The sequence below is a fragment of the Mytilus edulis genome, chromosome 13, assembly GCF_963676685.1.
Source record: "Mytilus edulis chromosome 13, xbMytEdul2.2, whole genome shotgun sequence".
NCBI classification, from domain to species: domain Eukaryota; kingdom Metazoa; phylum Mollusca; class Bivalvia; order Mytilida; family Mytilidae; genus Mytilus; species Mytilus edulis.
In genome coordinates, this window is record NC_092356.1 from 69,225,510 (window position 1) to 69,253,096 (window position 27,587).

Sequence of the window (27,587 nt, forward strand, 5' to 3'; positions counted from 1 at the left end):
ATTAAACACATAATCGGATGTCAAAGAAACATTATCATTCAAAAGTACAGCAAAAATAAATAAAACTCATTATATTGATAATCATGTCACGTATGGCAAAAATATCAAAATGGTTTATTTCTTGGCACATAAAATATTGATTTGATTTAGTATCGTCGATTAAAGAAATCGATCGAAGTATTCTGTGATACATTTCAACGCCAAAAATAAAATAACAGCATATTAATATTATAATTGTTAGTAAATAAAGATCGAAATCGAACGCACATGTAATGGTTCATGTTTCGAAAGACACAACGTCAGTTGAACTTGTAAGTCCACGCGGCCATCATGGCCTCTGGCTGACTAAGATGAAAGGTTTCTTTTTTGTTATTCATTTACTAATCATTAACTATTTTTCTTTTAGTCAGGCATCTGATATTAAACCCGGTTACTGGTAGGATGCATGTTGATAATCTTTAATTTTCTCTTTTATATTCTGTTATTTGGTTTTTCTTTTTTTTTTTTTTTTTTTTTTTTTTGTTTCAAACCTTTGGCAAAAGGGTATCACATCGTACATGGGAAGTCCAAAAATGTAATCTTTGAATGGTGACACTCTTCAATAGTAGCCAATAAATTGTATTTCATGTCTATTTGTATCATATTTGAATGTAATCGTATTAAATAGTATCTGTTCTGATAAAATTTAAAAAAATGCATGTCATTTGATCAGTTAAGTGAATTCGTTGTAAAAAAAGATGTACGTGTATAGTTTATTTTAGGTACCATTGATAATTATTCAAAGTGAAAATGGAAACGGTGTCTTACGATACAATTAAATTTAACACAGGACAACTCAACATATCAGCTGTTATTACAACCATTAGTTGTTTGTTGTCAATACTTGGAGGATTGGTATTAATATGGTCATATTATGTTGTTCCATCTACACGTAATACTGTCCGTTTAATGTTAATAGCTCTAACTTAAGGATGTACTTAGGTGAGGTTTTGGAATTTGTGTCAAATGTTCAGACTCCCTGGTGTTTTTCCATACAATACAATGTAAAATATTTTGCCCAATAACACCCATTTATTTTTTTATACAAGACTTAATAGCTCATGAAAGGTCATTTACCAAAATTTTAGAAGATTCTTAATTTTCTTTATTTTGTTTTGAGAGCTAATAATACCAATGCAAATATGAGGTAAAAGTCTGAGTCAGCCTTTTCCCGCCATATTTTAAATCTCAAATATCTCGAAAAGGAGGTCCATGACCTATCAATATTTTTAGCTTATTTTTATCCTTAATTGATGCTCTACCGGCTTATAGTATCAATTTTAACTTCTTAATTTATTAATTTTCACCTAACCTCACCTAAGTACATCCTTAAGCAGATATATTGACTGCAGCATGCTACTTAATGGCGACTATAAGATGGCATTCGATTGGAATGCAGACTGGCAGCACTTGTGATTCCGAATCGGATATTTTCTGTAAGGCTCAATGTTTCACTACGACATTTTCGAGTATTGCTTCTTTTCTGTGGACATCATTTATTGCAGTTTACCTTTTAATCTGCGTTTGGTTTTCCGAGTTGTAGATTTGTCTGGTTTTGTAGCATGAACTTTGAATATAATTATTTGGAGGTTTAAAATATGACTATCATGTCAATTAGTTTAGCAGAGTTGATCTATTGTTTAATCTGTAAATGTTGTTTTTTTTTAACTAAATGCAATACGAGGTAACAGTATGTAAAAAGTAAAATCACAAATTTTAAAGAACTAAACTCCGAGGAAATTAAAACGGAAAGTCCCTAATCAAATTGAAAACCAAAAAGCTAAAACACACCAAACGAATTGATAACAACTGACACATAATTGATTTGGTACAGGCGTTTTCGAATGTAGACAACGGTTAATTGAACCTAATTTTATGGCCAGCTGAATCCCTAACTTGTATGACAGTCGCATCAAATCCCACCACAACGACAACGATGTGCGAAAAAACCAAATAGACACAACAAGAAAAAATGGCACACAGACCAAGCATCCCACCAAAAATAAAAGACAAGCATACACAAAATGTTTCACTATAGAACTATAACGGGGTGTATAAGTACAGAACTACGCCAAATTCCGCCATACGGACAACGATGCGCAACAGAACAAATAGACACAAAAAGGTAAAAATTGCACGCCAGTGAATCTTAATGACAAAAATACACATATTTACCATAGTTCAAAAACATAACGATGGGATGTTAAATATAAAGCCACGTCATATATATGTATCAAAGAAACACAAAAGTTATACAGAAAATGACAAAATAAAAGACAACCACACACACATGTTTTACAATATCATACTAACGGGATCTATATGTACAGATCTAGAGCCACGCCATATGTACCGCTGTAACACTAAAAGGCATATAGACAACCCACATCAGCAAAAATGAAAGAAAAGAATACGAGAATATCATAAACAATAACACGACAGGATGTACAAGTACCAACAGTTTCTAAATTACAATAAAAACAAACAAATATTAAACAAAGAAACACATAAAGGAATATATCAAATCAAACAACCTTATTCGTTGCTTTTTAAATTTGATTTACGTATGTCAAAGATACCAACCAATGGAAAATACTCGAAATAACTCACTGATACATTAACATGCAAGACAAGCTGCCCCGAAAAAGGAAAACGTCTAACAATAGTTATTATATACCCGCCCTCAACATCTCTACCCTGCTAAAGTGTAAATATAATAATTTCAAAACAATATGCATAACAAGTAGTCTGCACAATGTAAGTAAGGTCGAAATCTTGTAAATCATCCATAAATCCTTCCCTTCTTGTATTAATGTCATGGAGTACATGTATGACTATTGTTTTTTCTATTAATTACTCGTACACGATCCTGAATGAATTACAAAATACATGGTAAGTAAGATTGTATACGAGCTCTAACATAAGGTTGATTTCTATCTTAGGTAGTTCACTTAATACATGGTGTGTACAATATTTTTAACACAAGATAGGTTATACATGTACATGGTCATGATGGTGAGAACAGGTGTTTTAATGCACAGTAAGAAATATACATTGTGTAAGATTTTAAACATGATGTTTACAAAATGTTTACAAAATTGTGTATACACATTCCTTAATACTTCTGTCCTTTGTACAAGATATTTATTACAGGATCAGTAACATTTTATACCCCTTTTTTAAATTGATAACACACCTAGTCATTCTGGCATAACTCCTGAAAGGATTCCTGTGTCAGATTCTCTGTCTTTTTATAAGCTCGTTATTTGTCATGATATTTACATTATTTACATATTTTAAAAAGAGTGTCTTACAGCCTGTGTTAATAGAAAATATTGTTTTGGTCATGTTATGCATGTTTTCCTGACCTCTCCTACAAAAGTAGAGTGGTACGTCAAATTGTAATTTCCGTGAGAGTCATTTAGGCAAATTTGTCGAAAGATATAAGGATATGCACTGTTTATATCGGTGACATTTATCAATGACTGCATGGTGTTCAATATCAACTAGGCCTAGCAAGTTGGTGTTGCTATCTTTGAATTCAGTATACTTCAACATATTAAATGTTTTATTGTAAGGTAGATACTTTAGGTAGTTGTTTAATACATGTCTTATGGACTCACACAACCACAAACTTCAAAAACACAGTTCTGTTTTTTCTTCTTAAAAAATCTCAAAGATTGTTCGCACATCTTTTGTTAACCATTAAAGTATAGCTTGACTTTATATTTAGTATTCTATCTGTGATTTCCTCGTCTGATTTACTTTCGAAACACTTCTGCGTCTTTTTCGTCTCCATTTGTTTTTTTTTGTTATGAAAGGGGAGTAAACCTTACAAAACCTAAATGGTAACCAACCACATATGTTTAGGACACTATATCAATTATATATAGTCAGCACGTGTAGTTACTTAACCAATCATATCCCAATGAATATTTTCGAGATAAGATAAATATATATGCATATAAAACAGGAATATTGTCCTGTCTGATCCGTATATTATGTGACCTAATATCTTTAAAATTGATTTTATCTGTATGCAAAAATATATGTTGAAATTTTAAAAAATGAAGTTATCTGTTCATACATCTTGCAAACATGTGGCAATACAAAACACTAAACACTGAACACTGAACATGACAAACCCAAACTGCGATGATTTTTATCACAGAATAAAGCACTCTATGATATAATATTGAGTACTAAGTTTCACCCCTATAGTTATTCCTCAAGGAAGAATTCTCTATGTCCCAATAATTGGTACAAAGTATCAACGCCACAGTTATTATTTAAGAAATATACACTTCCGGACACACGATTTAGATGAGTTTTAGAGACACATTTATTCATCTCAGAATAAAACATAGAACAAAACACTTCGGGACAGAAAAGTGTGAAGACGTTTTTATTTCACAATATAGTGATTACATTTTATTGGTCGGATTATATTTGTTTTACAACGTGCCTTACAATATTTGTTTTACCGTGCCTTACAATATTGATTTTACAAGGTGTCTTGCAATATTTGTTTTACAGCGTGCCTTACAATATTTATTTTACAACGTGCCTTACAATATTTGTTTGTATAACGTGCCTTACAATATTTGTTTTACAACGTGTCTTACAATATTTGTTTTTACAACTTTCCTTACAATATTTGTTTTACAATGCGCCTTACAATATTTGTTTTACAACGTCTCTACAATATTGGTATTACAACGTGTCTTACAATATTTGTCTTACAAAGTGCATTACAATATTTGTATTACAACGTGCCTTACAATATTTGTATTACAACGTGCCTAACAATATTTATTTTACAACGTGTCTTACAATATTTGTTTTTATAACTTTCTTTACAATATTTGTTTTACAACGTGCCTTACAATATTTGTTTAACAACGTGCCTTACAATATTTGTCTTACAACGGGCCTAACAATATTTGTTTTACAACGTGCCTTACAATATTTGTTTCCCCACGTTCCTTACAATATTTGTTTTACAACGAGTATTACAATGTTTGTTTTACAACGTGCCTTACCATATTTGTTTTTATAACGTGCCTTACAATATTTTTTTTACAACGTGTCTTACAATATTGGTTTTTACAACGTGCCTTACAATATTTGTTTTAAAACGTGCCTACAATATTTGTTTTACAACGTGCCTTACCATATTGGTTTTTACAACGTGCCTTACAATATTTGTTTTAAAACGTGTCTTACAATATTGGTTTTTACAACGTGCCTTACAATATTTGTTTTAAAACGTGCCTACAATATTTTTATTACAACGTGCTTTACAATATTTGTTTTACAACGTGCCTTATAATATTTATTTTACAAAGTCTGATCCAATATTTGTTTGACAACGTTCCTTACAATATTTGTATTACTACGTGCCTTACAATATTTCATTTACAACGTGCCTTACAATATTTGTTTTACAACGTTGCTTACAATATTTGTATTACTACGTGCCTTACAATATTTGTTTTACACCGTGCCTTACAATATTTGTTTTACAACTTGCCTTACAATATTTGTATTACAACTTACCTTACAACATTTGTTTTACAACGTGCCTTACAATATTTGTTTTACAACGTGCCTTACAATGTTTGTTTTACAACGTGTCTTACAAGATTTGTTTTACAACGTGCTTTACAATATTTGTTTTACAACTTGCCTTACAATATTTCATTTACAACGTGCCTTACAATATTTGTTTTACAACGTGCCTTACCATATTTGTTTTTATAACGTGCCTTACAATATTTGTTTTACAACGTGTCTTACAATATTGGTTTTTACAACGTGCCTTACAATATTTGTTTTACACCGTGTCTTACAATATTTGTTTTACAACGTGCTTACAATATTTGTATTACAACGTGTCTTACAATATTAGTTTTACAACGTGCCTTACAATAATTGTTTTACAACGTGCCTTACAATATTTGTATTACAATGTGCCTTACAATATTTGTTTTACACCGTGCCTTACAATATTTGTTTTACAACGTGCCTTATAATATTTATTTTACAACGTGCCTTACAATATTTTTATTACAACGTGCTTTACAATATTTGTTTTACAACGTGCCTTACAATATTTGTTTTACAACGTGCCTTACAATATTTGTATTACAACTTACCTTACAACATTTGTTTTACAACGTGCCTTACAATATTTGTTTTAAAACGTGCCTTACAATGTTTGTTTTACAACGTGTCTTACAAGATTTGTTTGACAACGTGCTTTACAATATTTGTTTTACAACTTGTCTTACAATATTTCATTTACAACGTGCCTTACCATATTTGCATTACAACTTACCTTACAACATTTGTTTTACAACGTGCCTTACAATATTTGTATTACAACGTGTCTTAAAATGTTTGTTTTACAACGTGCCTTACAATAATTTTTTTACAACGTGCCTTACCATATTTGTTTTTATAACGTGCCTTACAATATTTGTTTTACAACGTGTCTTACAATATTGGTTTTTTCAACGTGCCTTACAATATTTCAAATCCTATTTATTAGAACCCAATCATAAAGGAAGAGACATAGAACCTAAAAATAAAATATAGAATAATATACAGCACAAAAACACAAAAATCAATTTGTTGGATATATCTTATTTAAATAACGATATTTTAATCGAACAGGGAAGTCCGTTTCCTGTAACCTTTGAATGGTGACACACACTTTAATAGTAACTAATAAACACTGCTACTTGTCTATTTGTATCTTTTTGCATAGTATCGTATTGAAGGATATCTTTTCTGATAAGATAAAAATGCATGTCAATTGATCAGTTAAGTGAATTCGTAGTGAATAAGATGTACGTGTGAATAAAGTTTATTTTAGTTACCGTTACAATTATCCGAAGCGAAAATGGAAACGGTGTCAAACGATACAATTAGATTCAACTCGATAGAACTCAACGTATCAGCTGTTATAACAACTATTAGTTCTTTGTTGTTAATATTTGGAGGTTTCGTATTAATTTGGTCATTCTATGTTGTGCCATCTACTCGCAATACTGTTCGGTTGATGTTAATTGCTTTAACATTAGCAGATATGATATCAGCATTAGGCTACTTTATGGCAAGTGTAAGATGGTTTTCTATTAGTGTGCAAAATAGCAGTAATGGTGTTCCCGAATCGGATGACTTCTGTAAAGCTCAAAGTTTTATAACGACGTTTTTGAGTATTGCGTCATTTCTGTGGACCTCATTCATTGCAACTTATCTTTTCATCTGCGTTTGGTTTTCTCGAGTTGTAGATTTATCTGGCGTAAAGTTTATATGTGTGCATGTGGTAGCTTGGGGAATACCAGGTATGTACTTTTCTGGCATATACATTTTAACGGTTAACCATTTAGATATTTCTGATCAAGAAACATGTTCAATTTTCATTGGTGTTCTTTTATATAGGTTAAAGCAGATTGATAATGAGGTCGCAATATCAATTTTATTCCAGTATATCTGAACACTCTACTTTGTAATGGATAATGAATAACTTAGACTCGGTACTCCGTTTATAATCAATTGCAAATAATGAATGACGTATTTGGCACAACTTTTGTGAATTTTGGATCCTCAATGCTCTTCAACATTGTACTTTATAACTATTTTGATCTGAGCGTCAGTGATGAGTCTTATGTGAACGAAACGGGCGTCTGGCGTATTAAACTATAATCCTTGTATCTTTGATAACTAACTATATGAACATTCTAAATTATGGTAAACACTATTAATAACTAATGCCTCTTTTCTTTGTTTTTCTGCTTGAATAATGTTTTAATAAAACACATTGGTGTTTAATTTGATACACATTTCAGGAATCATTACATCTGTAGCGTTAACAATGGGCGTTTTAGGACGAAACGAATCACTATTAGGAATAAATGGAGTGTGGTGCTGGCTAGCGGTATCGTCAAAAGATCACAACGGAATTATATGGATGATTATAGCGGGGAAAGGCTGGGAAATACTTACATATCTCATCACTGCCATACTTTATATCCTTCTAAAGGGCAAAGGATTTCTGAATGTAAAAAGTAAAAACACAAAAATACTGAACTCCGAGGAAAATTCAAAAAGGAAAATCAAAAATCAAAAGGCAAAATCAAAAGTCCAAACACATCAAACGAATGGATAACAACTGTCATATTCCTGACTTGGTACAGGCATTTTCTAATGTAGAAAATGGTGGATTGAACCTGGTTTTATAGCTAGCTAAACCTCTCACTTGTATGACAGTCGCATCAAATTCCATTACATTGTCAACGATGCATGAACAAAACAAACATACTCAAAGAGTAAAAATGTCAAAAATAGGGGTACAACAGTCAATATTGTGTTATCATCTTAATATCACTACATAAACAACAAATGTAACAAAGTAGCACAAAAAGGCATACATCAAATTTAACATTCTCATTTTGCTTTTCTTATACGGCTGAATTTATCTATGTAAAGTCTACCCATAAATGAAAGAAGGTTTTCATTACTGGTGTAAAATTGCGCGTTTGAAATTCGCACAGGTAGACATAAAAATAATTTTGTCGTATGACGGCATACATAAATGCTGACTCACGTAAAGTAGATATAACAAAAAACAGACTTACAGTAAAAATAATAAATAAAATAATGGTGTGGTTCAAAGTATGACGGGACACATAATAAGTACAGTTTCACGTCAAATACGGCTGAATTTATCTATGTAAAGTCTACCCATAAATGATAGAAGGTTTTCATTACTGGTGTAAAATTGCGCGTTTGAAATTCGCACAGGTAGACATAAAAATAATTTTGTCGTATGACGGCATACATAAATGCAACCTCACGTAAAGTAGATATAACAAAAACCAGATTTAACAGTAAAAGTAATAATAATAAATAAAATAATGGTGTGATTCAAAGTATGACGGGATACATAAGTACAGTTTCACGTCAAATGTATATCATAAAAAACAGACTAAACAGAAAAAGTAGTCTTGTTGAATAAAATAGTTTAGTCATTCATAGTATGTCAAGATCCTATAAGCCATATAGAAATAAACAACAGTTCTGTATAATGCAAAAAAAAATGAATTTGTGTTTTTGAAGCTTAGCAGTACTTTTAACATGGATTCATTAGAACGTGAGGTCTTTTTTACGGAAATAAAACGAATACAAAATTAAGGTATCATACCACATCTCATTATTTTCATCCAAACACTTCCAGGTTATCGAACATATATGGTGATCACCATAAATGTATATCAAAGTTATCAAAGGTACAAGGATTATAATTTAGAACGCCAGACGCGCGTTTCGTCTACATAAGACTCATCAGTGACGCTCATATCACAATATTTATAAAGTCAAACAGGTACAACGTTGAAGAGCATTGAGGATCCAAAATTCCAAAACATTTTGCCAAATACGGCTAGGGTAATCTATGGCTGAGATAACAAAATTCTTTGTTTTCGAAAAATGATATAATATAACTTTATGAAATAAACAGCCCCATAACAGGCTTGACAACTAGTGATTAAATATAACTATGAAAACCAAAATATGCCGTAAATAGATATAGGAAGATGTGGTGTGAGTGCAAATGAGACAACTCTCCATCCAAATAACAATTTATAAAAGTAAACCATTATAGGTCAATGTACGGCTTATATAGCACATTTATCACAAAAATACCACATTTTGATATGAACAAACAAAAATAAACAAAAAACTACTGAATTTGGAAAAACAGGTTTAGGGTGAATTAAAAATAGCTATTTGGTTTTGTTATTAAATATATTTAAAATCATTTGTAGGTTTCCGATGTGGACCACTTATCTTGTCAATGATTTTAATAGATTTTAGCAATCTGTAAAAATGTTAACGTTTGTGAAAATGTTTTTTTTAACTAAATGAAATAAGGGTAACAGTAAGAAAAATGGTCACTACTTACAATTATTTAAAAAAATACCAAACAATCAAAAATGCCCGAATGATCGCACCAACATAATTACATGCGAGACAAACTGCCTCTACAATAAAAAAAAACAACGTTCAGCAATAGTATACACCCGACCTCAGCATATCTACCATGCTAAAGCGTAATAATCAAGCATAATAATTTATTGTAATAAAAATTCATAATATCTAATAAAATTTGTAGATTTAGCTAACTAAGTCCTAATATTTGTAAAAAGTAACATTCGTTTATAGTGCAACATTGTTTTAACGTTAAATAAGCTACAATAAAAAATTGCTTGCTAGTCCCTCTCTGTGATTACCATTAGATAACTGTTTAAATTCCCAATCAATATAATATGAAGAGCAGATAATTACTTCGACTTCATGTATAGTCTTTTTCAAAATTGACGAACGGTTCTTTATATTGGTATGTAATCATTTTAAACGTTTCAAATTTATGAAATTATATTCGTACATCAATGTTTTTGATACACCAAAACAAATCGTATGCTTGCATCATCTTACCAAAATACAGATTTAATTAAGTCCTGAACATTTCGACATCTGTTTGTTTATTTTTATCAATACCGGTTTGAAGTACATGTTAAGATCCGACTAAATACCTATATACAGATACCCTCAGGTAAATATGCTAAATAATTGATCAGTAGGAAAAAAAGTTAGAAAAAGAATCAAATATTTATACTTCCAGAAAAACAGAAGACGGCAATTTCTATGGAATCAAATCAGTGCAGGACTTCGCAGAGAGGACGAATTATTTTGTTTTACCTGGTTGGTTCTGTATTGTCTTAGAATATGGGGAACTGTGCGATTCTTTCTAGACATTGCAAAGTTTAATAGTGGACATGTAGAAATTGCATTTCTTATGTTACAGTCATATGGTGATTGTGCGCAGGCTTTTTGGAACTTTATTTTATTTTGTGTTTGTGATCGAACTGTTCGTTCTTATATAATAAGCCGTTATCTAACTTGTGGCAACGCATCTACATTACGTAACACGCATGATGATATTCAACATATAGACAATGAAAATAGTCCATTGTTAAGAAATCCAGATTTATGAGAAGCAAAAAAGCTTAAACATATTGACACATTGACATGTTATGCCTTTCGAAACCGAAACCGAAATGAAAAGAAGAACATGCATTTCAAATGAAATGAAAACGTGTTTACACAAAGATAAAATCTTGAACTTTCTCAAACGATCACAATCATAGCATAATAAATTGTAACGACCTGCAGCAAATAAAATCGTATGTGACCTAACCTATTTGGATTCATCATTGTTATGTAATGTCGATAACACTATAATCGGGAACAGATCAACTTGAATTCGATTTATAAAAGAGAAACAAAAACAAATAAGAATTTTACAATACCGGGGCGTTCAAAAAGTATTTATTTGTGCTTCTTCTAAATAATTATGTACGTATCATTAAGTTTTGACATTTAAAAAAATTCAAAGCCTTAAAGGCTACGTTGATCGATTCAGCGCAGCGAACGAGTTCAGAAAGGCTCCAAGTCGAGTCGAGCATCTGATATTTTACAATACAAATATTCACGTCGGTGATATGTCTATGTCAATGTTATAATTTCTGGCGTCATACATTGGCGTACAGACGTACAGAGAAAATGACCGTATACGTTATGTGCACGCAAGAGAATGCTAAAACTATAAACAATTGTTAGATGCGTGTTGCATAATTTTGAAGAACGTCAAAATGCATAGGTACACGCTTGGTGAACGCTATAAATCAAGGAAATTTGTATGCAGCATACAAATTTTCATTAAGCTGTAGCGTTTTGTGAAGCGTACTCTGTATTTTGTTGGCTACACACACGTACGACGTACGTTACAAGCAGGTTGCACCTCGCTACAGATACGTGTGAGGCACGTTTATGGCACGTGTATACGCCTCCGGATCGTTCGACTTTGAGCTTGAACTTTAGAGCACGGATAATAGTCACAGGTACATTCGGGACACATCTTTTATATGTCAAAGGGACGTTCTTTCCTTCTTAAAAAAATGAAAACAACACGTTTATCAATTTTAATACGTCCGAAGCGCTTTTCTGGATTTACCTTTATTAGGAACGCTCAAAGCCATGAAGGTGCTATTTACTGCATCTACACACAGTTCCTAATAACACCGACAGTAAATTATATTCAAACAGTCTATCTTACAGCTGTTTTGGTGCATATAGACTTAAAATAATTAAAATATAATCTACAAATTAACAAAGCAATCTTGATAAACCTTTATCATGATCGATCAAAATCAAACATATGTCAGTCAGATACGAATAAATGATATATAAGCTATATAACCGACAGGGACATTGAGCAATAGTCCGATCATTCTAAGGTCAACATCCACCGAGAGAACTCTCAATTTACTATCTTTACAATTCTTTAATTTATCAACAGCAAATTTAAGGCGTGAGAGTTCTAAATTATGCCAATGGTGAAGTTCTGAATAAGATGTCGTGATTGATTCTTGTGTCACCGTATTCATGGTATTATTTTAAATCAATCTGTTAATAATCATTTTGTGAATTTATGTCTCATTTTTTCTTTTATGCAACTTTACCTTCGTTAGCTTATCGTTCATAGTTATGTCAATCTACTCACTTTAATATATAGATAATGATTGTGGCATTTCCTACAAAAAATATCAGTTTCTTGACATAAACTTTTGCTGGAAAGTACTTTACATACATTTTTACTATGTGTCTATAAAATATTAAATTGTTCTAAACACAAAAGTTTTCTCACCTCCATAAGTATACAAGTTTCTGTTACCCCAACCATGTTTTGCCCTTCTTTTTGTGGTTCTGTGTTTGCAATTCTTGTTAGTATTGTATCTTATTTGACAATTATACATTTTGAATTTTTGCGTCAATGATGAGTCGGATATAGACGAAAAATTCTTAAGTTGTACCAAATTAACAGCCTGATATCCTTAGAGAGTTTTTTTTAATCAAGCTGTAAGATCCGTATATCGTCAAGCTGTTGGAATTCCAACGGGGTCTTATTGTGCGCCTCTTATTGCGGACCTGTTTTTGTATTGTTATGAGTTACAATATTTATTACTAAAATAAGCAAACACCCATCGACACAACATTTGATACAAAAATTTAACAATACTTTTAGATATTTGGATGATATATTGGCTCTCAATAATGAGGAATTCAGTATGTATACTAAGGAAATTTATCCTGTTGAACTTACTTTAAATAAAGTTAATACAAATAATGACCACTGCCCTTTCCTCGATCTTGATATCTATATCATTAACGGGAAGCCTAATACAAAAAATGTAGATAAAAGAGATGATTTTTCATTTTCTATCGTTAATTACCCATTTCTAGTTGGTGACGTTCCCTTTTCACCATCTTATGGTGTTTATATAGCTCAACTTGTACGTTTCGCTCGTGTATGGAACAATGTATTAGATTTTAGAGAGAGAAATTTATGTATTACTGAAAAATTAATACACTAGGGTTTTCGATATCACAAACTAGTCAAAAAATTTACTAAATTTTATCATCAATACAAGGAAATAATTCGTAAATATAACTCAACATGCATACATCTTATACGTTCAGGTATTTCACATCCAATTTTTTATGGTAATATTCTTTACAAAGCACAAACATCTCAGCATTAACCTTTAAACATACTTATTATGAAGGGATATAGTTACGATACTGTTGTCAGGTCATTAAAGATTGCATACTTTGGCTTTAATATTGATTCACTTATAGGGTCTTTGCACCGGAACTTAACACATTTATTTAAAAAAAACAGTTGTTGCATGACACAGATTATGTTCTTCTCATATATTTTATGATAGTATGATACTAAATATTACCTGATATTCATATGATGAAGACATAATCTTTCAATCAGTTTGATTGAGGTCTGGAGCTGGCATGTCAGTTAATTGTTAGTAGTCTGTTGTTATGTATGTATTATTGTCATTTTGTTTATTTTCTTTTGTTACACCTTCTGAAATCGGACTCGGACTTCTCGTGAATTGAATTTTGATGTGCGTATTGTTATGCGTTTACTTTTCTTCATTGGCTAGAGGTATAGGGGGAGGGTTGAGATCTCACAAACATGGATAACCCAGCCACAATTTTGCGCCTGTCCTAAGTCAGGAGCATCCGGCATTTGTAAGTCTTGTATAATTTTCAATTTTAGTTTCTTGTGTATAATTCGGAGTTTAGTATGACGTCCATTATCACTGAACTAGTATACTTATTTCAAGAGGCAAGCTGAAGGACGCCTCCGGGTGCAGGAGTTCTCGCTACATTGAAGACCCATTGGTGGCCTTCGGCTGTTGACTGCTCTATGGTCGGGCTGTTGTCGCTTTGACACAGTCCCCATTTCCTTTCTCAATTTTACATAAATGAAAAATACCGAATGCCAAATATATCAAGTAAACTATCACTTCAGTATCTTGATAAAATGACAATAAAATATGTAAGGGTTTTTAAAAGATAATTAAACGTTGCTGTATCTATCTTGCAACGTTCAGACGTTTGTACATGTTGTGAATCATCTTTAATTGCATCGAATGCATTCTATAATTTATAACATTACAATATATTTGGTTCAAATGTGTGTTTGTAGTTACAGTACAAAACAATCTTTACAACAGGCATTAAAGAAAATCTTAGCATCCCAAACAAAATGTCAAATCCATTCTTAGCATTTACTCTTTATTTCATAATACTACGGTTATGACATGAAACAACTTTTTTTAACATATCGAAACGAGGTCACTGTAATTAGATCATGTTGAAATTTAGTAAATGTATTGCGAAGAGACAAACCAATTCAAGGTAACAAACAATACATCAGAGCGTCTACCATGTGAATGTTCACTCAGTTAAAATTCGTAATTAGGAATTAGACGTTAACAGTGCAAAAAAGCACTGCGCTAGTAAGTTAAGACACTGTATCATGTAACATGTAACTCCTAATTATCATTTATTTCACCTTATAACGATGAGTTATTGATCCTTGGGTTATTGGAGATGAGGTCAAATATAGTGTACTTTTAACCGTAAATTAACGATAAGTCTTAAAACAGATTTTCAGAAGTTCATAATATACAACTTGTATTGCATATTGTATTTACAACATATTTGTACATGTAGCAGACAAAAAATAACAAACAAACAAAAACATTGTTTTTAATTGACGAAAAGGACACAATGGTCAGAATTAACCGCGTTAGATCCATTTACTCTTTTCATCTAATGTCTTCAGAAGTTCAGGTTATAAACAAACAAAAAGCAGTGTTTTAAAGTAGTCGAAAAAGAGAAAAATGGTTAGATTTGACCACGATTTTAAATTGACGAAAAAAAAGGAGAATAGTCAAATTAAACCACGATTTTTAATTAACGAGAAAGACGTTATAGTACGAACTAATTACGACGTTAGACCCGTTTACTCTTTTCATCAACGTTCAAGTTGATGTCTTCTTGTTGAAGTCTGCATAACAGCCATTCGTATAATCACACTTACAAATACACTAAATGTCACTGTTAACTATCGCTATTTGAAGAACTTTGCCATGTCCATCGCAAGTGTGACCTTGAATTCCACTGATGTGAGGATAGGTAGCTATTGAAATAAAACATTGTGTCGTTTATCTGTAATGATGTTCAACAAAAATAACGAAATTTTAAAATTACCTTTTAGTAAAATGTTACTTTTAATCACCGATAATTATTGTGAAGTTATGATTACAATAGAGCAATGCTTTCTGTGCACCATATTATTTGACAAATAAGTGGATTGTTATTATGAGTTGAAAAATGTTTTCAAATTTGTTTACTGTAAGTAAGTGTAAAATTTGACAACCGTCTGAGAACAATTTTGATGAAAAATATCAAAATTTCAAATATGAAACCGACTAGTTTGTATCATACACTGAATACACTGAAAGTTTAAACGCCTGTTTGAATGTTTATTTTGTGTGTGCATAGTTTTGTTTTGAATATATTGAGTGTCAGAAGAAGTCTGTTTAGGTATTTTTTCATAATTTAAACCGAGTTGGACATCGAATGATTGAGATGCCTGTAAAGACCATATTTTATTTCCTAAACTGTGTAGCGAAAAGAGTAACATGTGTCGTAATTGTTAGTGAAGTTCGTACCATACTCTAATGTTTCTGTAGCTAAGGAAAGATTTAAAGATTTAATTGACTAGTATTAAATATATACATGTTTTAAAAAATTGAAAACAAATATGTTTAATTAAAAGCAGAACACTATATATTTATAAAAACTGAATAAAGCATTAATTGAACCTAAGAGGAACAACATACCACATGTAGGCACTAAAATAAAGACAATTATCTCTGCAATCACAATTGGTGGCAAGTTTTGAAACATTGATTTGAAATTATGTTTTATGTACATAGCTGCGTCCCTTTTTTATTGAATCAAATAATCAGAGCATAACTACAATGCTTATCATCACATCTAATACGCCTGCTATTGTGGGTTAAAGGTCATTGGTTTTTCAAGAAATCGTGTTTAAAAATGATAGTCAAGTTGCAAAGGTCACAGATAATGAAATATATATAAAAGACATCATCTATCGATATATCTCTTATCTTTAAAAAAAAAAATCGTATCAGTTATGATAAATATAATTTAGTTATCAACACAAAATAGTACATAGATAGTCATTGTGTTTAATGGATAATTAGAACAATTTTTCTATAATAAATTGGTCAACATACATTTTTAAAATCAAATTAGCAAAACTACAGTTTTTGTATTTTAAGTAAAATTCCTCAACTTTACAAGTGGTATGGCCGTGATATTCGTTGATTTTATTCCTTGCAAACGGTCAGGACACAATTCGATATATCACGGCCTAAGTCATGTGTAAATTTACAACAAATCTATGGCTTTCGCGAATTATTTCTGAAGTGTTTGAAAAACATCTTAATTTAAATTAACACAGCTTATGATAAGTCAATGATTATATGTCTATTATTGCATACAGTTATTTACAGATTATTGTACTCAGTTATGGTCCATTTACCCTTGAACATGTTGAAATTGTGCATTGTTTAAGTGATTGCATATAACTATTCAAATACATATTTTCGGTACATATTTCTATGGCGACAGTTTAAGATCTTTTTCGTTTTCATTAATCGGGTAAACTTCATGTATAACTTTTGTTGTAAAAATCAAAATAAGCTTATTTGCGGTTTGTGTCGTTGTTCTCCTCCTATATTTAATGCGTTTCCCACAGTTTTAGTTTGTTACCCCGATTTTGCTTTTTGTCCATTGATTTATGAGTTTTGAACAGCGATATACTACTGTTGCCTTTATTTAAAATAACAAACCGGCTATCGACATAAATATATGAGTAGCTGCCAATGAACCTTATAACGATATGTTTTGACATACTCTTGCTGTTCAAACAGCAAGACCTTGTTAAATATTCCATATCAATTTCACAAATGATACACGATGTTCTTGAAGTATAGATTCGTCATTACCTTAATTACGCGTTGTCCGTTAATATGTCTTTGTTGGTTTTTTTTTCACTCTTGGTAATATCTTTTTGACGTGGATGGGCAACAACCAATGTATTATTAAGGTTTCAACTCCCTTAGGCAAAGTTAGCTTTAGATGAATTTGGCTATTTATTTTAGGTATTTTTGACATATTTCTTTTCAACGGTTTCTGTACATATACATCCGCGGATTTCAAATGTTTGGCTATAAATGTTCCTGATGAAGGTAAATCCAGGAGAGGCCTTCGGACAAAAGAAATTATTAAACGTGTTGTTTTTCAAAAAAAAATCATGGCATTATCAGTTTATTTTGAACTATGAGTTTGAATGTTCCTTTTGATTCTCTAGTTTCTCTTATATTTCGATGTATTACGTGTGTGCTTTTAAAGCATATCCTTTTTTTAACAAATCGAGTGAACATTGGAACTTTGTATTGCATTATGTTATTTATTATTTGTTTGATTTTTAAAGTGCAAATATTTGTGTGTCAGATCTTATTTGGTTACATTTTATCTACTCGAGTGGACACCATATCGTATTTTATATTTCATTCTAATAATGCATTATTTAAGGAATATCAAATTTAATCAGTTTGTACATCTTTTATTCTTATGTTTACAATATAGAATTACAGATTAATTGATAACCTGCCAATTCAATATCTTTTATGGTGTCTAATGTTTTTTCAAATTAAAAAAAAATCTATAGTCCAATACTATTAGCTACATCAACAATTGTTGTATCAAAATTTGAAATTATTCTTGTTTAAGGTGGCTAGAGTGTTTTACACTATCTGAAATTTTTAAGTCGCAGATAACAATTAGTCTAGATCCTTATGCAGACGAAAAGATCGTTATGCAGACGGAACGCGCGTCTGGCGTACTAAATTATAATCTTGGTATCTTTGATAAATACTTAGATGAAATGTGCAAATATTTAGGTCAAGTATGTGCTAGACATGTCATGATTATACAGAAAATATTGTGTGTTTTATCATATAAGGCCTGGTTTTTTTTTCTATAATTTTGTTTTATTCATTTTTTCAGTATTGCCACATCAGTAGAGATAGCTCTGATAGCTTATATAAATAGGTATTAGAAAGAAAGAAGATGTGGTATGAGTGCTAAAGAAACATCTCTCAATCCAAGTCATATTTGGTAAAAGAAACCCATTATAGGTCAAAGTATATAAAAAAGTCATTTTTATAATAGAAAGTGTTATGAATATTCCATTTTTAATATGTAGCACGAAAGCAAGTCTAGTAACTCATTTTTTTTCTTTTTGATATCTTAAAACATACTAAAATCTGCTCACATTTTATCTTAAGGGCATCCGATACAGTTGCAAGGGAATTAACTCTTGGCGCGACGTAAAGCGTTCAAATTATCGCAAAACTTCACTTTGTGCGGGACGTTTTGCGTGTCATTTTCCGTTATAAGAACATGTGCTCCAATTTATGTTTCTCACGCATGCTTACTTCTACAACATTAAGATTGGTACATTTGATTCTAACAGGATAAAAGTCTAGTAAATTTTAAGACATTCAACACATTACTGTTTCTGTATTCTTCATTTTGAAGTTTCTGTAAGATCTTCAACGAACTATCGTATAGTGAGCGATCTCAAAACGACTGACCCTTTTTGTGTTCATAATATAATGCATGCCATTTCATTGTCATTCATCGTGTCATTTCAATTATCATTCATCATTCTTGATCAAATTTTGATCTTGGTTTGATTATCTGACATTGTATTTCAGCGCAGAAAACCAATGATTTTTTAAAACTAATACAGAAAGTTAAAGTACATGAAGAAGTAAATGTAGGTAATAGTAAAACATTTTCGAAGTAGCCAATATATAGCTAGTCCTACACACAGATATATGTGTTATCGGTCGGATTAGTCTCGTAATAATATTGACTGTCCGGTTCAGCTAGCAAGCAACCTTTCCAAACATATTACCTACACACGCAATGCAATAAGCTGTACATGTACTACATTTACTCCGCGTTGCCGGTATTTTATCCAACAAAGGGCAATAACCAACATTGTTTCTAAAACTTTTACTAATATGTAGAGAAATGACGCATTTTCTTGATAATAATTATTTCATTATAATTACCATAGAAATACGCTTTCCAATGTTTAATCTTAAATAATCTAAATACTAGTCTGTTAGTATTGTAACGTTTTAACTGAGTTAGACATTGGATGGTCATGAATAGAATTGAATGCTTGAGAGTTCGTTATTGCACTAAAACTTGCTGTATTGGTGTTCATAATTATGATATCGTCAATTATCTTTTTTAATTCTCTATTATTATTTTCAACTTTGAAAGTGAAGTTTGAAAGAACGTAGTTACAAGTATCTTGTCTTAGGGAGGGATAAATCCTACTTTGTAAAAGAACACTCTGATTCAAACAAAAAATTCTCTGAAACTGATATTATTAAGATGCTTGATTTCTTGATTGACAACATATTGGTTACGTTCGGAGGACGTGTTTTTCAAAAGACTGTCGGCATTCCAATGGGAACAAACTGTGCCCATCTACTTGCCGACTTGTTTCTTTATTATTCTGAGGCTGACTTCATGCAGGAATTTCTAAAGAAGTTATCAATATCCTTTAATTCTACTTTCTGCTATATAGATTATGTTCTTTCACTAAATAATTCAAAATTTGGTGACTATTTGGAACGCATCTATCCCATCGAGCTAGAGATAAAGGATACTACAGATACAGTTAAGTCGACCTCATATCTTGACTTACATCTAGAAATTGACAATGAGGGTCGGTTGAAAACAAAATTTTACGACACAAGAGATGATTTCAGCTTTCCAATTGTGAACTTTCCATTTCTAAGTAGCAACATTCCAGCAGCACCTGCATACGGGGTATATATCTCCCAATTGATACGATATTCACGTGCTTGCATTTCCTATCATGATTTTCTTGATAGAGGTTTGCTGCTCACAAGGAAGCTTTTAAACCAAGAGTTCCAAATGGTGAAGTTGAAGTCATTCCTTCGTAAATTTTATGGACGCCATCACGAGTTGGTTCACCGTTATGGAATAACCGTTTCACAAATGATATCGGATATGTTCCTTACGTCGTAACTACAATCCCCTTCCCTTTCATGAATGTGACCTACCAAATTAAGACTATTTACCGGATTTGTTATCAAATAAGCAACACGACGGGTGCGACATGTGGAACAGGATCTGTTTACCCTTCCGGAGCACCTGAGATCACGCCTAGTTTTTTGGGTGGGGTTAGTGTTGTTTATTCTTTAGTTTTCTATGTTGTGTCATGAGAGCTGTTGTTTGTTTGTCTTTTTCATTTTTAGCCATGGCGTTGTGAGTTTGTTTTAGATTTATGAGTTTGACTGTCCCTTTGGTATCTTTCGTCCCTCTTTTTTGAACATAAGGTGTAATATTTTATCATGTTTATATGCAAATAGGTTCACAGTTTGAAATCCCCCGATTAAAGAGTAAAAATGTAAGTCTATAGATCGGAGGACTGCAGAAAAATTTAAGGACATAAATATTATCACAAAAACATGACAAATATGATATTTAACGGAAAACATACCAGAATAAACATCTTCAACGAATGATCCGTGTACTTCAACTTCACAGAGTGCTAAATAATTTTGATCTTTAAGTCGTATGCGAACATACTTCCCCACTGTGTGCTCCGGGCATGCAGCTTCTATATGCGTGATTTTTGTATTGCTGGTGATGGCAGAGAGTGACGATACTATCTTCAAACCAGGAAGTTTTATTCCGGCATGGTCTAAATACTTCAATGACAAAATTTGACAGTCGTTCAGCTGAAATAAAAAAATTCTAGGGGGGTAAATTTAACAGCCACCAGGACAAAGTGAACCAATCATCCCTTCTGTTGTACATTTTGTTTAAGATAGACACAAATCAAACTCATATAAGGCCAAATATGTAACAGTCGCTCGAGGACAACAAATAGAGCTTAAGCTAGTTTTAAAGCCATGTATAATCCTCAATTTTCAACATAATAAATGTCTGTACCATTTCAGGAATATGACATCTATTGTGCATTCGTTTGATGCGTTTGATCGTTTGATTTTGCTATTTGATTAGGCACTTTCTGTTTTAAATTTTCCTTACAGTTCGATATTTTTTGTTATTTAATCTATTGAATATTTAATATCTGATTGGAAGATATTACTGAATCTGTAAAGTTTACGCACGTTCGATTTTCTTGTAAATTCGAAACTGCCTTTCAATACCGGAGAGTGTCGGATTAGAACTCTCTATTTTAGGATTAAAAGTTTGCATAATAATACGCAGGATAAAAAAGTAATCATATATAAGTATTGCACGAAACTCCTACAATTTTGTAATGTATAAAAAAAATATCATCCTACAAAAGTCTCCATATCTTCATCCACACTCTAAATGCCCGCAATTTCGTTGGTGTGTTTTTAACTTTATATAGCTAACACTGCTACAGTTTTTTTTTAATTCGTTTAGAACGCGCATGTCATTTGGTAATATGTATTTACTCAATCAATGTTTTATCACTATTTTAGTGTGATGACATCATTATTATTTGCTTTTTTCTTGGAAAATGAAAATTATCTCGACAAATCTGACAAATAAGATAATCATTTTGATAACATCATCTTCAGTGTATTTTCTAATAGTATCCGTGTGGTTCTTCACAAAACAGGAAACATAATAATTAAAAGAAAGCATTCATATTTATATTTACGATTCCCATTTTTAAAGAAAAAGCTGTGTGAAATGAGATGGTGAAGTCGATATAAATTGCAATTTAGTTTGGGAAATACTAATGTAAATAAAGGGAACAGTAGTAAACCACTTTTCAAAAGTGATAAATCGATTGAGAGAAAACAAATCCGGGTTACAAACTAATACCGAGTAAAACACATCAACTATAAGAAGAAAACAACGGAACATCAGAAAGATTGATATGATACAAAAATCAAACGTCAATGCTACATTCTAGTCTACAGAATCGAACTATTAGATAACAACAGCCATTTTTCTGACTTGGTTCAGGTCATGTTAGGAAAACTGGTGGGTTAAATTAGCAGTAGATCTTTAAAAAATTTGAAAATCAAAATCCGATTGAAAAAATAGCTGTAAAAAGAATATTAGTCAGCACTTCAGATGTATGTTCAGTTTTTTCATGATCCAGCTATTTGTTGTTCTTTACATGGATTTTTGTGAAGTTTTGGTATCCAGCATAATGCTGGTAGATTGTTGTCAGTTTCTTTAGTGTTCAAAACAAGATAAAGAAGGCCAGATTGTGATTTGGTAAAATATCATCTATTATAAAATATGTTAAAGAATATGTAGGATTACATATACCATTTGTGCTGTTTATTCCAAGCTCCTTTGTAAAACAATTCAATAATGATTTGTACATACGAAGACAATATCAGTGGAGGTTTTATCTATTGCAACAACGATATATTCGACACGAACGAAAATAATATAAAACATCAACAACCTCAAGATTCCTAAATCAATAAGAAACCATTGTGCCCATGGTACATCGTAGTTACTAAATTCGATTCTAAATGCATTATCAAATAGTTTTGATGCATTCAAACAAAGTGTCCTATTATTATATAATGAATGATATATGAGAAAAAGGGATACATTCAAAAAACGATAATATTTTAAGAATTGGAAATCAATATTAGAAAATGAATGTTTTCTAAAAGAATTTAAAAGTACGTATAGACATTCTAATGATATGATAATAAAAACGAAATATATATATATTTGTAAACAAATAAACAGTCTTTTATAAATGAAGAAAAAAGATCCATTCTCGCGAAATCAATAAACTTGCGACAAAGTGATATATATTGACACATGATATGAACAAATGAACACATTGAACTCATTATGAAACGAATATGCATCTTTTTCAGTCAGACTTCATTTAGGAGCTACTCACAAAAACAAATATCACTTCAGTTGAACGTTATAACCTCATTTATTCGAAATGACAAAATCGATCCGCCTCGACTTCTTATATAAGAGAGGGGCGAAAGAAACCAGAGATCGAACATAATATACTAACAGAAAAAGTTAAGTCTTCTTTATACCTTTTCGTACATCTGGATAAATAACAATGAAAAAAGTTCGGAAACTAAAGTTATGGACACAAGACAAAAATCACAAATTGCATATGATCTGGATGACAGCATCTAAAGGCAACTGTCCGTCTTCACAATGAGAGAAACATAAACCATACAATCGGCAACATAAACCATACAATCGCTATAAAAGACATCTACATTCAACTATGAAATGATTCAATTAAGAATACAAACTGGCATATTCATTAATTCATAACGGAACACATTTCGAAAAACAAATATGACAGACTTGAACCACCGACAATCACTTAATTTCGATATCCTGACTTGAGATCCGGACATAATGAATATGGCGGGTTTAAACATGGTTGCTGGAACTCTCCTCTCGAACATGTACAGTACGTAGTGTAACAGTACAACATAAGAAGAAGTAATACAAATGTATGAAAAACGGCTTCCATTGTAACTCTTAAGATCTATTCAAAGCAGAAAAACATCTAACAAAAACACCGAACGGACGTTGTAAGAATTTTATAGAAGGAAGAAATCAAAAACTGTATCTGCATTTCAATTCTCTAAAATGTCATTACAATTTTAAAAGTGTGAAATAATTTTATGTATACTATAATTGCAAATTCTTTTTTTGTTGTTGTTCTTTTTGTATATATATACATCAATTGGTCTTATGTGAGTAATAGTAGATTTATAATTTTAAATTCATGTAGTTAGAAATGTATGTAGATAGCCGTATTGTATGTTGGTTCAAATGTGTATCTCTCTTAAAATAAAGATATTATTAATTTTTTTTTCAAAATGATGATATGTTTACAAAATGACACACAATTTGATCGGAGAATATTCGCGGTAACTGACAACTATTACATCTAAGAAAAAATATCAATCAGGTCAGAACTTACATCCGAAGGGTTTAGTAATAGACGCAGTAAGAACAATATGTGCAATGCTAACATATGTAAAAGTATTGAGAGATTGTAAAACCGCAAATGTCCGTATGTGAATAACAATGAAATAAATCATGATTTAAAAGAGGGACGAACGATACCAGAGGAACAGTCAAGCTCATAAACAGACACCCCATGGCTAAAAATAAAAAAGACAAACAAACAAACAATAGTACACATGCAAATGTCTGTATGTGAATAACAATGATATAAAGCATGATTTAAATTTACTGATACAGATAATTAATAATTATACTGATACTTATAAAATCATATTAAAAGATTTAATCAAAATGTTGAATTGGTAGCTCTTTAGAATGATTTGATTTCAAGGATTCATAAGTTAATCATCTTAAAAGAACATCCGCGTAAAATATAGGATGTGAGATTACGTTAGAAATAAACTCATCATAGATATCAGGATTAAAAAAGACTCCTCAGTGACGCTCGAATCAAAGATATTTAAAGGGCCAAATAAAGTACGAAGTTGAAGACCATTGAAGACTGAAAATTCCTAAACGTTTTGTCAAATACAGATAAGGTAATCTATTCCTGAGGTAGAAAATCCTTAGTATTAAGAAATTAGGGGTCTACAGGTACAGCTAAATATCAAAACAAAATCGTTGGATTTTAATTGCATATTAGAGCGTTCTGGTTCCCGGTAATATGATAAAAGTTACTTCTTATCTGAACAACAGGGAAAATGTGCCCTCCTATTATGTGTATACTGTTGTTTTCTTTTTATTATTTATTTCAACGAAACTTTCACCTAGGGTTAAACAGTCGTCCCAAGTCCCAAGTTTACATTTGAAACAAAACTAACTGGATATTTCACCCCGTGACAGATACTGCGATGCGTATGAACTTTTTTGCTTAAAATATGTACCACTTTATTGAATGTTCTTGTTTACCGGGCCAGAATTCGTGGTTCTATACCTATCAAAATGTTCCGTTAGAAATTTTATTTGGGTTGGCTGAGACTATTAACAAGTAAAACTTACTACAGCAGTCAGTTCTACCAAAGATAACAACGTTACTTATGTCATAAATTGCACCAAGATCCACTGCCCACCATGCCAGTTCATCGACAAAACCTGTATGTGAACAATAATTCGGTGAACTAATAAGATACTGTTCATAAATTCCTTCTACAGCATTAGAAGAATGTCTTGTTATTGGGTTTTCATCTGATGATTGCTTTGTTTGTTTGTACTTAGCAACTTCCATTGTAGCTACAAAATATTCATGGAAAATAACTTAATGCTAACACAATCGAAAGTTTCAAAAAAAGAAAAACGTTGGTGTTGTTTATTAATGCAATGTGCTGATTTATAAAAGATATGTTTAATGGCAATCATATGGCATTCACATATACAATCAAAGACAACCATTTCACCCCAAGTTAGTCTCCATGTTCGATGGTCATTTTTATAAATTTCCTGATTACAAAACTTTGAAGTTTTTGAAACATAAAGGATTTTCTTATCCAAGGCATATATTACCTTAGCTGTATTTAGCGCAACTTTTGGGAATTTTGGATTCTCAATGCTCTTCAACTTTATACTTTTTTGGCTTTATAAATATTTCGATATGAGCGTCACTAATGATACTATAAATACAGACGAAACGCGCGTCTGGCGTATTAAATTATAATCCTGGTACCTTTGATAACTATATTGTTTAGTCTGAGACAGAATAACCAATTAACATTCTTTAAATAAAGGCAACAGTAGTATACCGCTGTTCAAAACTCATAAATCCAGGAACAAAAAACAAAATCGGGGTAACAAACTAAAACCGAGGGAAACGCATTAAATATAAGAGGAGAACAACGAAATAGCACCGAAACGGACCAAGCATCAGACAAAACACCACGAGAATAACAAATATAACAAGAAAACCAAATACATGAATTTGGGATAGACAAGTACCGTGCCACGTCTGATCTCAATATCTCAAAAATAAGAGAAAACACAAACGACTCAACGTGAAAATGCAACACACACAGAAACGAACAATAATATAACAATGGCCATCTTCCTGACTTGGTACAGGACACTTTTAAAGGGGAATAAAAGTGGTGGGTTGAACCTCAACCTATTTCTTGTGTACTAATATTTGTCTGTTTATTTTTATATTATTATAGCCATGGCGTTGTCAGTTTATTTTCTATCTATGAGTTTAACTGTCACTCTTGTGTCGTTTGCCCCTCTTTTATTAGTGCGTTTGCAAAGACAACGAAACTTTCTACAAAGGATTGTATTTGCAGTAATAGACTTAAGTTCTAAAGCTTATTAAAAATTGTTACAATGTTCTCATCAAAACGTGTTGATGTGTAAATGGGTTTCATGAATGTGACCGAATTAGACAATTTACCGGATTTGTTATAACATGAGCAACACGACGGGTGCCAAATATGGAACAGGATCTTCTTACCCTTCCGGAGCACCTGAGATCACCCCTAATTTTTGGTGGGCTTCGTGTTGCTTTTTACTTAGTTTTCTATGTTGTCTAATGTGTTGTGTATTGTTAGTCTGTTTGTCTTTTTTTCATTTTTGGCCATGGCGTTGTCAGTTTATTTTCGATTTATGAGTTTGACTGTCCCTCTGATATCATTCATCCCTCTTTTTGAACAAAAATTAAAACAATACCTATTGAACATATAAAATTAATTGTTTTTAACTAAAAACACATTCTACTTTATTTCACTAAAAATAAGACTTTTTTCTTAAATTTGTATTTAGCCGTAGTCCTCATATACAATGTTTTGCGTAACAGTGTGCAGATGCATTATCAATCACAAGACGCCATTATCCATTATGGTATTGGTAGTATTTTTACATTTACAGTTAGTATTTCATAAGGATTACGCATAACTAATGAAAGCTTTATATATCAACGAGTTGAAATTTTA

The 27,587-nt window shown here is 31.6% G+C and overlaps 2 protein-coding genes across 2 annotated transcripts in view; one reads left to right on the plus strand and one right to left on the minus strand.

Annotated features, from left to right (window-relative positions):
• Window positions 1–6,899: 6,899 nt before the first annotated feature.
• On the plus strand, window positions 6,900–11,414 carry LOC139501351 (G-protein coupled receptor 157-like). Its single transcript, XM_071290397.1, has 3 exons — window positions 6,900–7,391; window positions 7,896–8,107; window positions 10,730–11,414. The coding sequence occupies exons 1-3, from the start codon at window positions 6,947–6,949 to the stop codon at window positions 11,099–11,101; spliced, it is 1,029 nt and encodes a 342-aa protein (XP_071146498.1). The 5' UTR covers window positions 6,900–6,946; the 3' UTR covers window positions 11,102–11,414.
• A 14,198-nt stretch (window positions 11,415–25,612) lies between these two features.
• Window positions 25,613–27,587, minus strand: part of LOC139500514 (uncharacterized) — a 30,206-nt gene continuing 28,231 nt past the window's right edge. The window contains exon 9 of the mRNA XM_071289259.1: window positions 25,613–25,905. Coding sequence (XP_071145360.1) covers window positions 25,613–25,905 — 293 coding nt within the window. The remainder of the gene's footprint in view (window positions 25,906–27,587) is intronic.